The sequence below is a fragment of the Dermacentor silvarum genome, chromosome 1 (assembly GCF_013339745.2).
Source record: "Dermacentor silvarum isolate Dsil-2018 chromosome 1, BIME_Dsil_1.4, whole genome shotgun sequence".
Lineage (NCBI taxonomy): Eukaryota > Metazoa > Arthropoda > Arachnida > Ixodida > Ixodidae > Dermacentor > Dermacentor silvarum.
The window spans coordinates 13,426,447-13,443,026 of record NC_051154.1 but is presented as its reverse complement, the minus strand read 5'-3'; the positions used below and the strand labels follow the sequence as shown (position 1 = coordinate 13,443,026).

The following is a 16,580-nucleotide window of genomic DNA, read 5'->3' as shown; positions in this document are numbered from 1 at the left end:
TCTTGCTTCGTGACATATATTCTTTATAGTTTAATGAAATTGAAACTGGCTACTGCAGTGTTCTCGTTGACCAGTTTTATAAAGGGGACCCTAATCAGCTCAATCAGCCACAAAATGTTCGTTTAACACTGGGCATCCAGACATTGTGGTGCATTGTGATATAAAAATCCATGAGGAACTGAAAAGTAACTCTGCTGAATGTTTTTTGGACAACCAAATGGAACTTTAGAATCCCACTGACGTTTAAGCTTAATGGAACAGAAAACTTGCTTCCTCCAAATGTGCTTTTAGTAATCCTTAGGCTATAGGCCCCAGGTCTCTAGCACTCTCAATTTACATACATCTGGTGCGCAACTACATCTCAACATTGCACTCAGCTTATATATAGCTCTTATATAGCTGTAATATTCGGAGTACCTATTGGCACTGGTGGTTCAGGATCACTGAGCGAAGCTTTATTATAAAATTTTGTTCATTTTGAAAAAGTAAATATGGTGCGTGTTGCTGAACACATTTCACTATGATAATCTATAAAGTTTTTTTTTTTAATTTTACTACCTTTTTTATTGTCTATTTTGCTGCTTCATAGTCCTGAATGTCTTATTGATGTTTATTCTCATAGGCAGCAAGGACCATGCAAGTGTGTGAACGTGTGACCACATTCATGTGGTCACCATTTTTATATATGCTGATAAGGTTAACTTAACCATCTACTATTGTAAAACTCTCAATTTGTTGATCGTAAATTTTTGCTAATTTCATGATTTTCACAAAGGGAATGCGTAAATTTTGGGCAAGAAAATTTTGAAAAACTTTGCTGTAGTCCGAAGCCTATTGTATTCTTTATTTTATTGCCTGAAGTGCCAGCACCACTGGGCACTCCAAATTTCCTGGCTGTGAGTATTGATTTATTCGCTCTAGCTAAGGTTCTACTCTACAGGTGGCAGATGTTAGAAGGTATGAGTGGCCTAATTACTTTGCAGTGCAAGCTTCTACTGTACCAATTTTTTTTAAAGATAGTTATAGCCAACCTCCAGCTTCCTGCACACCATACTTCAGTCAGCCAAGGAGTGTGCAGTGGCTTCATCAATGGTGATGCCAAATTCACATTGCTATCTTTGTAATTTTCTATTCATTTTGCAATTTAGTTGGCATACAGGTCTCTGAATATGGAGCTCATGCGTTTTGAGCCATTTGCCACAATTGCATGTCAAATCAGCTGTACCTGATGAACACAGACCAGAAGAATGACAAAATTTAGTAGTTGTTAGTATGTGTGATGTGCCCATTTATCAAAATAATTTTGCCAAGAAATTATAGGTTTCCACAGTATTTAAGCGGCCACTAATAGATTATATTTTGTGGATCTCCCTCCAACACACAAATGATGTCCCATTTCGAATAGAAGATTTGGACTTAAATTGAGTAGACTACATATGGCTGTCAGTATGATGCTATGTTTACAGGGAAATATACTTATGAAAAGGGTGTCCACGCAGGCCATCTCTCATTGGTTGCTAAAATATGCAGCACACATGTTGCTGAACATTATAGATTCTTATAAAGAGCTTTAACGATCTACATACTCTGTGTCTCCTTACAAGGTTACTCATACATGTTGTGTCGCACTCATCTTCTTGGTTCCGAGGCAAACACTGTGCCAAACAAGCTTCAGGCATGTCTTGTCAGCAACTGTTGAGGGGAGCTTCCAATGCCAAGAGCCTAGTGTATGCCAAACAATAACATATTGCAATTATAAAGGAGGTTTATTAGACGAAGGGCCGATGACGGGTCGAGCGTTTCACCGAGCACAATCTCTAAGCTCGAGCCTCTGCGGCACGCGATGCTGTTGCCAATCCTGCTGCCTAAGTCCAGGCGTTCTTCTTCATTACACAATGATAAACTAAAAGCATTAAGTGAAGAAGTATTGGTTGTGGAGTTGAGCAGTATTTAAGTTGAGCAGCAGTTAGGTGCACCAGTTTTGAAATTTTACCTGTCTGCAAAGTATACAATTTAGATTGGGACTGTGCACATCCTCTTTTGGATGTGCACAGTCTTTTGGGTCTCATTTTATGAGTTGCTAAACTGAAAGTAATACTTGAGTCACTTGGATCTCATTTCGTGTGCTTTATAGATGAGACTGATCCAGACGTTGCATCAAATGGAGATGGCCCAGAGCTGCATGATGCAGTGTTTGTTGTTGGGGCCCTGGATGAAACTATGATGCTTCGGGGAATGCGGTACCACCCTATTGACGTTGAGAACAGTGTGCTGCGCTGCCACAAAAAGATCTCAGAGTGGTAAGTTGCCCTTATCTATCTATCTATCTATCTATCTATCTATCTATCTATCTATTTATTTATTTATTTATTTGTGCCAGTTCCAAAATTTTTGCCAATACTGGTCAAGGTGTGATGTGCTCTATATAAATGCTCTTGTGAAACTTGTGTTAAAGGGAACCTGCAACATTTCTTGAACGCTGTCAGTGGTAGGAATACTTCACCAATTGTGCCAATCTGCGCCGACTGGAATTTGTTGCTCCATACTGCTCCAAAAGTCTGTTTTTCAGCTAAATTGCGCCACTGCTATGCGACAATGTAGTTTCGGTGGAGTGAATATTCAGAAGCTACCCCGCAATACAAAACAAACTGTGGCATCATTGTATTCATTGGCCGCATTCGTTCATGGCGTTGCAGCCAGCGAGACTGGCGCTGTAACAGCTGACAAAATCAAATTGATTCCTATTTTTATATGCCAACCATGAGGCATGCATGAGGCTACAATCAGTTGGGTGGCCATGATCAATGCAGCAGTTTTCAGAAACGAAAAATGGGTGTGTTGGTATGGAGGCATGGCTAAATCGGGGGAGCGAGAACTACTTGGACAGTGCTGTGTCTTGTCTTTCTTGGTGCCTTTACTTTTGTCTGAGTAGTTCGCTCTCCGATTTAGCCATAGCAGTAGTTTTACTCATTGAGGGCTGATGCGCAATGATGCTTTGTAGACAAAAAGGTCGCAGTTTTGCCGGAAAGGCGAAGCATCAATTGCAATAGCAAATTAGTAGACAGCTATGCAAAGTAAGAATAGTAGTTTTATTGGCCATGTAAACTTGTAAACATTTGCTTACTAACTAAATTAACAAGCATTGTGTCACGCGCGCACAACCAAACATGGGCACATCTCACTTGATGACCGTGGAAACTCGCTGTCAAAACGCTGGAGTGAGGAAGCGCGGCAACAGCAGCCAGCGAATTGACCTTCGACTGTTCTTCGGTGGAGTTGTACTACATTCCATCCTAGAAGGGCGGAAGACTACTTTGCAAATTTCAAGAGCTTTTACAGGTCCAAAACGCCCCAAGTACGAAAAAGTACTTTGAAATCCGTCACGTCAAGCTAACGCTGGTATTGCGGTGCAAATTTCATTGAGAACTGTAATCTTCATTTGCTGTTCTAATATCTACTTAACACCATGAAATTGAAGAGTGTTTCTCTTTATAGTGTCCCTTTAATGTTCCTTGCGTGGTTTTGCACTGCTCCACCAGTAGCATGTCTCTGTTAATGTATGCTCGGCGCTGTTGTCGTAGCCAGCTGCAGTGAATCACTTATTTTGCTCCTAGTTTTTATGAGTAAATGATTACGTGAACTGAAGAGAACACTAAACTATATTTCGTTTTTCTCCGTGCGCTTTCATGGAAGGCTTAGATTTTAAATTAATTTCTGGCGTTTCACACGTGTCAAAATCACAATCTGATTATGAGGCACGCTGTAGCAGGGGATCCGCATTAATTTTGACCACCTGGGGATCTTTAACATGCACCCAATGCATGGTACACAGGCTTTTCTGCGTTTCGCCCCGATCAAAATATGGCTGCCACGGCCAGGATTGGATCCCGCGACCTCATGCTTAGCAGTGCAATGCCGTAGCCACTAAGCTACCACAGCGGGTTGGAAGGCTTACAGCTGCTCCAAACACTGCTGTAGGTGCTCCAAAATTAGATTTTGCCTGCTCAAATGGCTGCTCCAAAACGCTGAAGGGCATTCCCACCACTGTACTGTAAATAAACCTGGCCAGTTCATAGACTGGTAGTTTCTAATCCCAAACTTCTTTCGGGGAACCACCAGCCTTCAGAGTCCCAAGGAACCCCCACCCCTGTCCTTCTCCAATGTGCTTATGCATGGCTTCTGAATGAATGTCACAGTGAATCAATGGAATGGCTGCATGTGGTATACCATCATGTGGAAATGAGAAAAAAAAAAAAAAAAAGCAGCACACGTATTACTGAATCATTTAAACCGGGAATCAATGTGTGGCTCAGTGCCACTTGTGTTCGGGGGGGCCGAATGACGACACGAGCGACTATTGCCCAAAACAGCAAAAAGAACCTTTATTGCTGCCTGCCGGTCAAATACATACGTGTTCAAAACAGTCGGAATGGAGTGAAAACGAAAAGCAAAAAAAATATATTTTTTTTTTGACTGGAACGAAAACATAACTGAAACATTATTTATTATTTTGTTTCGGAGTGAAACCGAAGTATTTTTGATCAGTTTTCTGTTGAAAGGGAAAGTCAGCAATCCGCAACAGCCGACGTCAGGCAACGTCAGAATTAGCGCGTATCTCAGGCAGCGATAGTGTGAGCGATAGCCAATCGAGCGCTCCACTAATCTAAGCCTGCTGCTCGGTGCACTAGCAGATCGACATCGTAGCAAAATCTAGGGCTTGGGCGCTGAAGAGCTCATCATTTCATTTTCTACGGCTACAACGCTTTGTTACCGAAGCTTTATCATTCGTTGAAGTTCGTTTTATCGGAACAGCGGTCTCGCATTTCGGCGAGTACACTCGATGACGTGCTGCTTCTGAGATCATGCTCAGTACCTTGACTCAAGGCACTGAGCATGATCTCAGAATTTATAATAGCCTGAATAGCACGAAGCAAGCATGACCTCACCGAGGACGAGACGACTAGTGCAGGCCCTCGTCGTCAGCCGCATCACATTTGCACTACCGTATCAAACCACGTGCAAAACGGTTACTGCGCGCATAGACAAATAAATTGAAAGAAAAATATTTGAGAAATCTATTTATAAAAATAAATAATCAGAAAGCTATTCTCAAATTGTTGAGAAAATAAATATTATGTTTTTATCATTACTTTGCTTCAAAAATTTTTGCATGCGAACCAAAACCGTTATGAACCATTACGGATCACTTTTTTTTTTTTTTTTTCGTTCTGGAGCAGAACCGGAATGGAACTTTTTTCAGTGGAACGAAACTAAAACCAGAACAAAAAACTTTTTTTCTGACACCCTGGTTCAAAGGCCCCATCCAATACAAAAGCATACTCACCTGCACCATGTCGGTGGCTGTGTTGAGACCGGCGGCGAAGGCGTAGTCTTCGTACGTCACTATCCATGTTGGCCACTCCCCCAGACTTGTGAAGGTAAACCGTGGCGGGGGCTGAAGTCCAGGCGTTTTGACAAGGAAGATGTTTACCTTGGAATTCCCGATGTTCACACCGGCTGCTGCATCCATAACTGCCGTGTAAACTGTATCCCACCTCTGACACCTTGTTAGGGGGCACCGAATGACGACACGAGCGACTACTGCCCAAAACAACAAGAAGAACCTTTATTGCTGCCTGCTGGTTAGATATATACATGTTCAAAGGTGCCGCCTCCTTGCTCTCAGCGCCATCTCATTGCTACAAACTCGAGCGCAAGGTGGCGACCGCTACAACTTCTCAGTCTCAATTTGCCTGCTTATACACTCAAACAAGGGTTGAAGCCTTCTTTGCAGCTGGAAATTCCCTTCTTCTATTGAGGTTTTTGTGTTCTAATAGCCGAAATAACTCTTTTTAGTGAACATGCTTAAATAAGACTTCACCAGGAATTTGGATGTTTCAGACTCAATTTGTGAATACTGGATGAGAATAATCAGTACAGTGCCACCTCTGACGGTGCGAGGCTACCAGTGTTTGTGGTTCAGTCTGTTATTTTTAATATTGAAGGCTGTTGCTGTAAACCGAGGAACCATTGACAGTACTAGAACATGCAAATTAAATGTGCAAACCACTTTTGTATAAAACTGCAGAGTTTGATTGAATGTTGTAAGAATTAAATGAAGTGAAGCTGTGAACTTTTTGGTGGACTCTTGTCAAGTAGAACTTCGTGGAGACTAAAACTTTGTTTGAATAAAGCAAAGATTGAACTATTGAGAGCCTTCTTGATGCAATGCTAGAGCACCCTCTGCATGTCAATGCATGGCAGGTGTATTGAATGTGCTTGACCATTTGCTAGTTGAGGGCTTGCCACACAGTTATTGACTACACAATACCACAAGAGCATTGTGGTGCATAAGTTGTGCAATAACAAAATGAAATGTTTGATTTCACAATGGAAACAAGTAGCAAACTTCACAGGCACGCAGTCCATTGGTCAGGAATGAATGGGACACCCATGCCCAAAGCCTTATTGTGGATAATAATGCAAAGTGTGAATGACTACGGTGGTCACACTCAGCAGCTTAGCACAGCTGGTCAGATGAGCCACTTCTCTGCAAACACCAACATCACCCAGTTATCTGCACCGTGAATGCAGGAAAACTCCACATGTATACTACACTGTGGTTGTCATAACAAAGCTCTCACTCATGCTAAAGTTATGCTTATTTTAGGGGCGTGCATGTATTTGAAATTTTTAATAAAAAAACGACTATGGTGGCAATATTGCATCGAATTGAGTACAATGGCTGTCTTGACCCCCAGGAATAGCTCGATTGCCAGCATCATGTTCACCACTTGATCTCTGGGGGCACACAGGGTAAAGTAAAAAGAGTCGAGCTACAAGGTACTTACACATACTGCCACAGTTCAAAATCCTTCACCAGTGCGAGTCCCAGATTTAATGTTTATGGCGATAAGTCAAAATGTAATTTTATTTTGTTTTATTTTTACTGTATACTCTACTGCTTATGTTTAAGTCTACCTCAAGACCAAATGTAGAGGAATAGAGTGTGCATGCATAGCCTATAGACTGAGAAAATGTGATGGCTCACAATACCCTTATTTAATGCACTGTGATTCGTAAGCTGCGAGTTATGCTCAGGACAGATAAATTGTGCAGAAAGTTTTTGCTTTCACTAACTTCGCCTTGAGCACAAAGTTTGAGTACTTATATGCCTTTACATTTAAACCTAAATTTTGAGCATTTGTTAGCCAAGTAGGGATGCGTTGTTACATAAGCAACATGTTAGAAGTGGGACATTCAAAAAGTGAAACTTATCTCAAAACAACCAAAATCAAAAGAAACTCGCATAAAAATTTGTTCTATTGCTGTTTCTTTTTAATTTTCACTTGTTACAATAAGAAAGCAACAAAAATGTTACAGAACTTTTTGCTAAAATGTTTGTTTTTTCATCCGTGGAGCCACTAAGTGGAAAAAGCGAACCCTGTGAGGGTAATGAGAAATATGTGGCAATCGCGTGCATCTTCAGTGCTGCATATAGTTATTGCTGGGTGTAATAGTAAAGCTGATAGTCTTTCTCTCTCTGGTGTGTATATGGCAACAGAAAGAAAATGTGCTACTTCATGCACTGGAGCATTCAATAGCACAGTGCAGCACTTCAAATTTGTATCCGCCATCAGATTTTTGCAATAAGCTGTAGGCACAAGTGAAGAATCTTTCCCGGATAATTTATATACAGGTCCATGTGCTTGAATTACCAAAAGCTCTTCACCATCAAAATGCATGTGGCTTTAACAAGACTCAAGAGCCACTTCGAATTATCCATCAGATCAGTTCCAATTATGCAAGTTCAAATTATTGATATTCCTCTACTGAGAGTGGTTAGAACATATTTATAGGGCCAAAATAAGTGGATGTATATTTGGAATGAGTGAAAAACTACTGCTCTTCCTTAAAAAAATAAGTGAGTTCATGTAACTCTCAGTGTCGGTTCAGCATATTTCTGTGTGAACCTTTAGAGAGCATGTCTTTCTTGTTTGTTCGTTGCTGAGTGTGAGCATTTCATACTGGCGCAGTGCCGTGTTTACGTGGACCAACTTGCTGGTGGTGGTTGTGGAGCTGGACGGCAATGAGAGCGAGGCACTGGACCTTGTGCCGCTGGTGACATCAGTGGTACTAGAGGAACACCAGCTTGTTGTGGGCGTGGTCGTTGTGGTGGACCCTGGTGTAGTGCCCATCAACTCACGTGGTGAGAAGCAGCGCATGCACTTGCGTGACGGCTTCCTGGCCGACCAGCTGGACCCCATCTATGTGGCCTACAACATGTGAGCCCTCCCTTGGGTCCTGCCAGTCGTCCAGAACATGTCTCCTGCTACAACACGTCTGTCAACACCATCTGCAAAGCCTAATGTGTTGAGCGACTGTTTTTAATTTGTATAAGCCTCCGTCATTGCTTATGTATGCTTGCAGCATGAATGCAGAAAAGAAGGAATGAGCCAGACAACCGGTTTGTTTGTCCTCCAGATGTCCCTCTTCAAGTTGTTGCACATGGCAGTACTGTGAAGGAAGGCAAACATTGTTTGTAGCACATGACAGTAAACCACGTCACAGTGTTCGCAAATGGAATTATCTGCTCTTCTCGCTTGCTCCTTGGCAACCTGCTGTTTCCATGTTGTTATTGGTACTTGTTCCTTTTACATTGTCACTGTGGAGGCAACCATTTCTTGTTTCTTCCTATCTGCACCTATGTTGGAAGCAGTCTAAATGTAGGTGTCAAACTATGGCATCCTGTGTTTTTTTCACACTGCCACACCTCTTGCTTAACTTGGTTCAGCTCTTAAGGAAAAACATAACAGACACAGGTTCAGAGAGAGTAGGCGCATTAGTGCTGGGCACAGCAGGAATTGCTCACAGCAGAGGCAGACTGGAAGTATTGTAGACTTTGGCGTCGCAGATACACTGACTGAGGTCGGGGCCATTACATTATGTAAAAATGCTTCTCATCCCCTCCCCCTCTGTGCTCCTTTGCTTTCTCATTAACTGCAGAATTGTTGAGTGTCAGGAATAGCTGTTACCAATCAGTACTGTGTTCAGCTTTGACAGCAAGTGCTTCTTCCCCCAAAGGATTTTTTTTTTTTTCATTTTTCTTTGATGTGGAAGAAGCTGGCAGTGTGCAGCACATAGTTCTGGGTGCTTGCATACATGTCAGCATCATCGCATGCCACTTAGTCACTTTTTGCGATGAAATCTGTAGTGAGAATGACTAGAAACCTTTGTCACAATGTTTGGAAATTGATATATATATATATATATCCATATATATTATACATACTTATATATATATATATAATAATTCATAAAAGTCATAAAAAAAGTGCTCATGTGTGTAAAAAGTGGTTTTTCAGAAGACTGCCAAGTCAGGCCTGTTGGAGTAGGGGGAAGAGAGGCGACGCCTGGCATCACTTACCTGCTGCTACCTATAATTTTTTGGCTTGCTTTTGCCCGGACTTGTGTGTTATGGCATTTTGTATGCCTTCGAAGCAGAGCTCAGGGCTGGGTCATTCAGTGTAAATGTGTTGTTCTGCGCATGCACTTCTTGCCAGGCAGTCTTCTGCCACCAGGGCATTTCAGCCAGCAAGTTGACTTATACGCCTGCAAAGCGGCCACTGCCACGAGGGAGCATGCACATGACTGAGTGCTTTGCCTGTGGCAACCTCAACAGACTCCCATTCTTGCATTCCGTGAAAAGCGTTTTGACAAGCTGGCAACTGCTTGCGCTGTGCGATGTGATGATGGTCAGGCATTTTGTCATCTTTACAGACTGTTCTTTCCTTATTTTGTGTTTTAACTAAATGTACAGATTTCTTGTGCAGATGTTTTAGGCAACTGTGAAGCATCATGACATGCTCGGCTGCATGAGTATGTGCTGCTTTGTTGCCATTGTTTATCAATCTTCCCTGTATATTTATTGAGTCTGTAGAGCCAGTGATGACCAAATGAGCAGCGTGAATTTTGTGAATCATGGCATTGCTTTCTCATTTTACTTTGAACAAAGTTGTGCTGAAGAGTCATGTTACTTGTTTTAACTATAGACACGCTGAAAAGAATGAACAAACAATTTGCTAAAAGTAGGTAGCTGACTTAAGACAAAAAAAAAAAAAATGTCTAGTGAAGGCATCTGCTTTCTTTAGTGAGTCAGTTGTGTAATTTTAGACTGCAGTAAACTGTGTATGCTGCAATATTCACTGCTACTGATGCTTTCATTTGTATTACCAAAAATTAACTCGCCAGTATTAGATCATAATTTTTCAACACCATATCAGCTTGTACATAGTATAAATGATGGACACTGCTTAAGCAATGCTTTTCTGAGGCCACTACCAATGCTGTCTGGTGTAAAAATGCTGAATGTGTCTGTTACAATAAGCTGTTAAAAGATGTAGGAATTCTGAATGATTATGTCCTAGCAGCCTAGCCCCACGCATACATTTGCTGTCATTGCATTATATATGCGGTGACATACGCATTTTTTGTTTGCATACTGCCAAGGGCTCAACTTGAATGCAAGTTATAATTTGCAAATTGTTTCAGCGCGGCATACATATAAACATATATACATATATACATACACACATAACATTCTTTTCCGGCTGTATGAAAGTGAAAGGTTGTTTGTATATAAATTTATGGCTGGGTGCAAGTTGCATGAAATTGTAGCTCTTTGTTCACATACTCCTAGGTTCTTGTACTCTTCTGTGATCTGCATACTGTTGTCATTTTGCAAACAAATGTTTGTGTTTTGCCTGTTACACATGCATTTGTTTCATTTCCAACAATAACCATAGCTTTAAAAGTGTTATGTCCATTTGCCACTATGCTTGTCTCATGTGTAAATTTAAAAAGTAATGGTAAATTTGCTTTCTGCAATATTTATGCAATATTTGAACTTGACCTTTTCTTTTATATATATGTATACACCCATAAAAGCTCCAAAAATAACATTTTTATGTTATTCTTATTGTAAAGCTAGATTCTGGATTGAACTGTAGGTGGAGCAGTGTGTCAACCTTAACATGAACAGAACATCTTCTGCAAGCTTCATAGTTTTTTTTTTTTTTTTTTTCCCCTTCACAAACAGAATGACTGTGTTACTTATAGCATATGTGCAAAGTAGTTCAAAGTTTTGGACAAGCTTCTGTACAATGGAACCTGTGCAAAAGATAAACACAAGAGTGTGCTATCATTCCAGATAGGCTGTGGAGTGCTGCAAGTGCGGAGAAAGGACAAATTGTTGTTGCATGTTGTTCTCAGTCTACCGTTAAAAAGGTGTGAAATACACGAGACAGAAATCATGAGCTCACTGTTTCGTGTCCTTTCATTTCCTCTTTTTTGGCGTTCATAGCACACCTGAAATAAAATATGTGAAAGCCAAGCAGTCATGTTTGTTTAAGAGTCATGATGTGATAATGCAACATATCTATAGCCAATGTAGCACCAGGATTGCAAAGTTGCAGTTTCAGAATTAATCAAATTTTGGCATTTCTAAACATAATTGTATGAATAGAATTGCTGCTGTTACAATAGGCAACTAATAAGTTTCATTCAGAAATAACATTTGTAGCCATGTTTAATAATTCTTAACATAGAACCAACAATTCTTGAAAACTAGTTGCCTAGAATAATTACTAGAGGGTACTCTGGTGCTGCGATCGTTCAGCCACCATGGGAATGATGGTTAATTCGTAGTTTTGTCTGATCTTCATGCTTGTGACTTCATTTATTACACTTTATCTGCTTTCATTGACCTACATTTCAAAGCAATCTATGCTTTTTTTTTTTAAATGCAGAAGGCAATAAGACTGCGAACATGCATAATCGCTGCTAATTACAGTGGTTCCACTTGTCAATGCATCCATGGCACAATGGTTTCAATATCAGGCTTCTGTGTTAAATCCTGCCATTGGACAATTTTGATTATGTTTATGTAATGATTTATAAGTACCTTCTTGAAGATGATCAGTTTGCAATGTCGCAAAGCCGTTTAAAGCCAAGAGGACCGTGTTTAGGCAAATACATGTATTAACCATCATTCCCATGCTGGCTAAACCGCCCTGCCCCGCTAGCAGCTCCTGTAGACACTAGTGCCACAGCCACAGTATCTTCTAGTAATTGACATAAGTGCCAAATTTTATTTAATTTGGACAAGATGCAAAAAGTGATGAAAGGCAACATGATGCGATAGCCATTTTCGTGGAAATTATTGTGACAAGTGACTTCACATCAATTTTCCTGTTGTATGTCGACATTCAATAAGGCCGCAGCTGCCAAAGCAACACTTGCTACTAGTATTGTGCTTTTGCGACATGTCGGAGGGCCTGTGCCGGTGTCATCACGGCTACAAGAGACTGCATTGACCAAGCACGTTTAAGTAGTATAGTAGCTTCAATATGCTGGAGTGTGGCGACACATGAAACCTCTGTTTCAAGGGAATCCACTGAGAATGCAGAACCTAGGAGAATCTCACAGCCACCAAGGTAGCTTTTTGGAAGCTCCACCAAAAAGGTGTGTGTTGAAAGGACTATTATCCAAGTGTGTTTAAGAATCTGCAAGCAGTCTCAGGTGTGGGAGTGAGTTGGCCCTTGTGACTGTCCCGAGGGGGGGAGGGTGTAGAGACACCTGCCCGCTTCTGTACCTTTTGCCGTGCCTAGGATTTGCCAGATTGCTTAGAGAGGTGCGAGGCACTTTTCAGCAAATATGTTGCGGCTTCATTGCCTTTCCTCCTCTCATTACTGGCAACAATGAGCCTTGTTTCTCCGCTGCCCCATTCCTCCCTGTGCACAGGGACTGTGCCTATTGTTTCGAGATACCAACTTTTCTCCCTCGAAGGCACGAATGGCGATAAAGCCTCTCCCCATGCTTTAGACGCCGGTAGTGAATCGGTGTAGGCAGAGTCTTATGACAATGTCGGACCATCTGATTGGCCTTGCATTGTGCATGCTTAGATCACATCCCCGAGTTCCCTGACCTAGGGATTTGGCAAAGGCCAATCTTTGCGACGACATCTCGTGTGTGTTCCTATATAGTGTGCTCCTAAATTCCTCTAAAAAAATTTGCCGTGGTTGAATGCAGTTAAATCAAGTTTGCCGAGCGATAGCACGGTTTTGCTTGCTTTGGGAAAGGACACAGACGTTGCTCGGCGCCTGTCAGCAACTACCGCATCTACAATTGCACCACAAGACAACACACAGACGCTGCTCGGCGCGGCAGCAGCAGCAAGCGAATTGACCTTCATGCTGCGTCTCGCTTCAACGCGAACTAAGCGTCGAAAGCACAGCACATACGAAGCTACCAGCACTCAGCACACTTTGTACACATTGCAGATTGCTTTGAAGATGAGTCCCGTGCAACCGCGCACTTTGTCCACATCACAGATAACTTTCAAGATATGGGCACCCTCGTGGCGTACGCAGCCGCCGCCGCCGGTAGTGGCAGGATAAGTTCCAAGTTTGACCTTGGCTGAGCTTGAAGGTCAGATTTATGGAACCAGGCGTTTTCTAGGTTTCTACCTGGAATAGTAGAGCTATGGCTCTAATATGTAATTAACTATTTTGCATGCGAGTTCTTCCTCACCTCTGACTATCAGCTAACAAGAATCAACATGAAAAAAACTAACTATGGCAGACTCGCTAACCCTTCACGAGACACCCCAAATGCATAGACTAGCTACCATTACTATACGCATCGATGCATCAAAGCACATAGAGAACGAGTAGGGGGGGGGGGGGGGGGGGGGCATGCAAACATTCTGGAATGAGCCCGGACCTCCAGGGCCTCCCCTCTGGATCCACCAGTGGGCCTCTTCGATTATCCGTCCCTGACAGTCCCGGACTGTCCAAAAGACTGCATACGCAACGCTCATTGGCTGAAAGCACCGTCTCGGGCAGTCCGGGACTGTCGGGAACGGATAATCGAAGAGGCCCAGTGTCGGCAACCTACAAGAGCCCAAGCCCTAGCTGGCTGGCCAGAAAGTGCAGTGGGAATAAAGTCATTTCACTGGGGTCGCGGCACAAGGTAAATCTTTCTGCATTTTCACACGAGAGAAATATGTTATTCTTTTTTTGATTAAACGATAAAATTACGTGAAACCAGCACTGAAATGATGACATCGTTATACTGCACCACCAGGGAACAGCTGCAATTCAAGTAGCCTGCTTTAAGAAATGGGGATAAAATGTACATTTTAAAGGTGTAATACATATATCCATTGATCAAACAACCACGGTCGGGGATGTTCTGAGCACAAAGTTTACGTTAACACTCCATGGCAGATGGTTGATTGATTCATGTGGTTTAACGTCCCAAAGCAAGATACGAGAGATGCTGTAGTGTATGGCTCCCAAGCCCGCCGCACCAGGCCTGGTCCTCGGACTATGTGATATGCTGCTGTCAATCAGCCCAATTAAAGGGCTCATTCCAATATAGCTAGCATTGCCAAGTCTGGCCTAAATAATCTTTGGTTGACCACGATACACCTGGCTGCCAAGGTTGGGCCAGAAGAGTTTTTCCAACTGGAGAGGTCCAACTATAATTCAGACACCCTATAGCCTATAGGGTGTCTGAATTAATGCTCCCCTCACTCTCCCAGCGAGGGAGAAGTGCAGTGGAGGCACTCTGGGCCCAATGACCTCCCCCTGCACAACATAAAGGAAGTATATATGTCCACCACACAATGTTCATTCCACATTCAAACGGCAATTCCTTGACAATGTCTTTGGCATCGTGCAATCTTCTGTGGATTTAGAGTGATGCGAGGTCTATATGAGTAGACGTTCCTTTTCTATGCAGCGCGTTCCTAAAGTCGCAACCCTGGAGAAAGGAAGCAACTAGGAGTATAGTGAACTAAAATTTTAGTACACTATAATTATAGAGAGCATTACTAACAAAATTGAAGCCAAAAAAAAAGCCGGCCCAATATGTGATCGTGTACGATACGAGCTGTTTAAGCAAGCTTTAGTGCCATAGTCACACTAGCCGCACTCGGTGCATGCCCTTCCAAATAGACGTGTGATTGCAACAATTAAGCAGCTGCCACACTCGCATGTTGCAATGAATATGATAAATGTGTACATTGAAATAACCAACTGAAGTTGCACGAGCGAATAGGGAGAACATGTGCACTGAGCGGTGGGCAAAGCGCCCGAACAAGTGCCCATCGATTAAGGCCTACTGGGAAGGAACCAAGTACACTGCACCTTCCAGAAGGGCCCACCTCTTCCTTCTCTTTGTGTGCACCTTCTTTCGGCAGCAATGAATTTACGTTTATGGCATGGTTAATATTTAGTCCTACGAGATAATTTAGCATTAAAAAATGAAAATACCATAAATGGAGGCCTCAGGAGGGCATCTGAGATTATAATAAAGATGGCGACGCAGGATCTCCATCCAGGGCACCCAACAGGCAGCAGGGGTTTTAAAGCTGGAAGGCCTGGTCACTCTAGGCAGGTACGTACGGTTGTTGAGGCCGGAGCGTATTGGAAAGTGTTTGCATACAAGATCGACTGTCCCATCAGCTCTCCGGAGGCCTGTTTGCCAGTATTATTTTTATTTACATGTTCTAAATGATAACACAAAATCACACAGTAAACGTAAAGAGGCACACAGATAGAGAGGAGCAGCGAGCCCCTGTGGAACGTACTGTAAAGAATTGTATCCCTAAGCACAGGGTCATGTGTTCAGCAGACTTTTTTGATAGAGAAAAGGTGAAGGGGATGGCTTCAGAGTTTGCTTGCGAAGGCTGGCTGTGCGACATAATGCTCCCTCCCTGTTTATTTCCTTTCTCCATGGCCACTACCCTCAGTCGAGTGGCCTAAATTACCGATGGTCCCCTGCGGCCATGCCCACGAATCAACAAGATTCCGCATTTCGCTTCTATCCGACAGCTATGTATACCTGCTGATGCCACAAGGGCTGCCAAACTATCCACATGAGGGAGCGCCTGGTCGATGCTGGCCTTGAACGCTCCGAGTGTTCTCGGTCACAACACAAGGCCATCACATGTTTACAATATATTAAAGTTAAATAACAGTCCGACAGTGTGCAGCAGCTATCACAGTGACTACCTGCAAATTCACACAGCTACAGCTTTTTTTAAAGGGGCCATGGCACGGTCGTCCAACAGTTTATATTTGTAACTAAGAGTAGATGGCCCAATATGGTTATACACACACAGAAAACTGGGCTCTCGGTGCACATTTTAACACGAAATTTCAATGTGAAATCGCTGCCTGTCAACTCCTCCCACTGACGGCAACCACCAGTTTGGCAAGGCTGTGCGACATCAGCAACCCAAGGGCCGCCTCTGTGTCATCTGCTTTGAAACAGTTCCGAGACCACATGGGACGTCTTTCCCTGCACGCGCTAGCACCCAACGGCGTAGCAACAGCGTCGCCGCTGAATTGCGCCCGCAATTCCTTCATTTGCGCGGTAAAAAGCAGTAGCAAACCACAGAGATACACTGAGACTCGTGTGCGAAAACGAAGCGACGCATGGCGGCCATGATGTTTTTCAGCTCCAGTCATCACTTTCGTTATTTGCAGTGCACAAAAGCATGGCCTTCGTTG

General features: G+C 42.7%; 1 protein-coding gene across 9 annotated transcripts in view; it reads left to right on the top strand.

Annotated features, from left to right (window-relative positions):
- LOC119457011 (disco-interacting protein 2-like) overlaps positions 1-11,397 on the top strand; it is a 272,844-nt gene extending 261,447 nt beyond the window's left edge. For all 9 annotated transcript variants that reach the window (XM_049665093.1, XM_049665092.1, XM_037718858.2 and 6 more), the window contains 2 exons: positions 2,135-2,300; positions 8,037-11,397. In XM_049665093.1, the coding sequence (XP_049521050.1) occupies positions 2,135-2,300; positions 8,037-8,289 (419 nt within the window). In that variant the 3' untranslated portion in view covers positions 8,290-11,397. The remainder of the gene's footprint in view (positions 1-2,134; positions 2,301-8,036) is intronic.
- Positions 11,398-16,580: the final 5,183 nt, after the last annotated feature.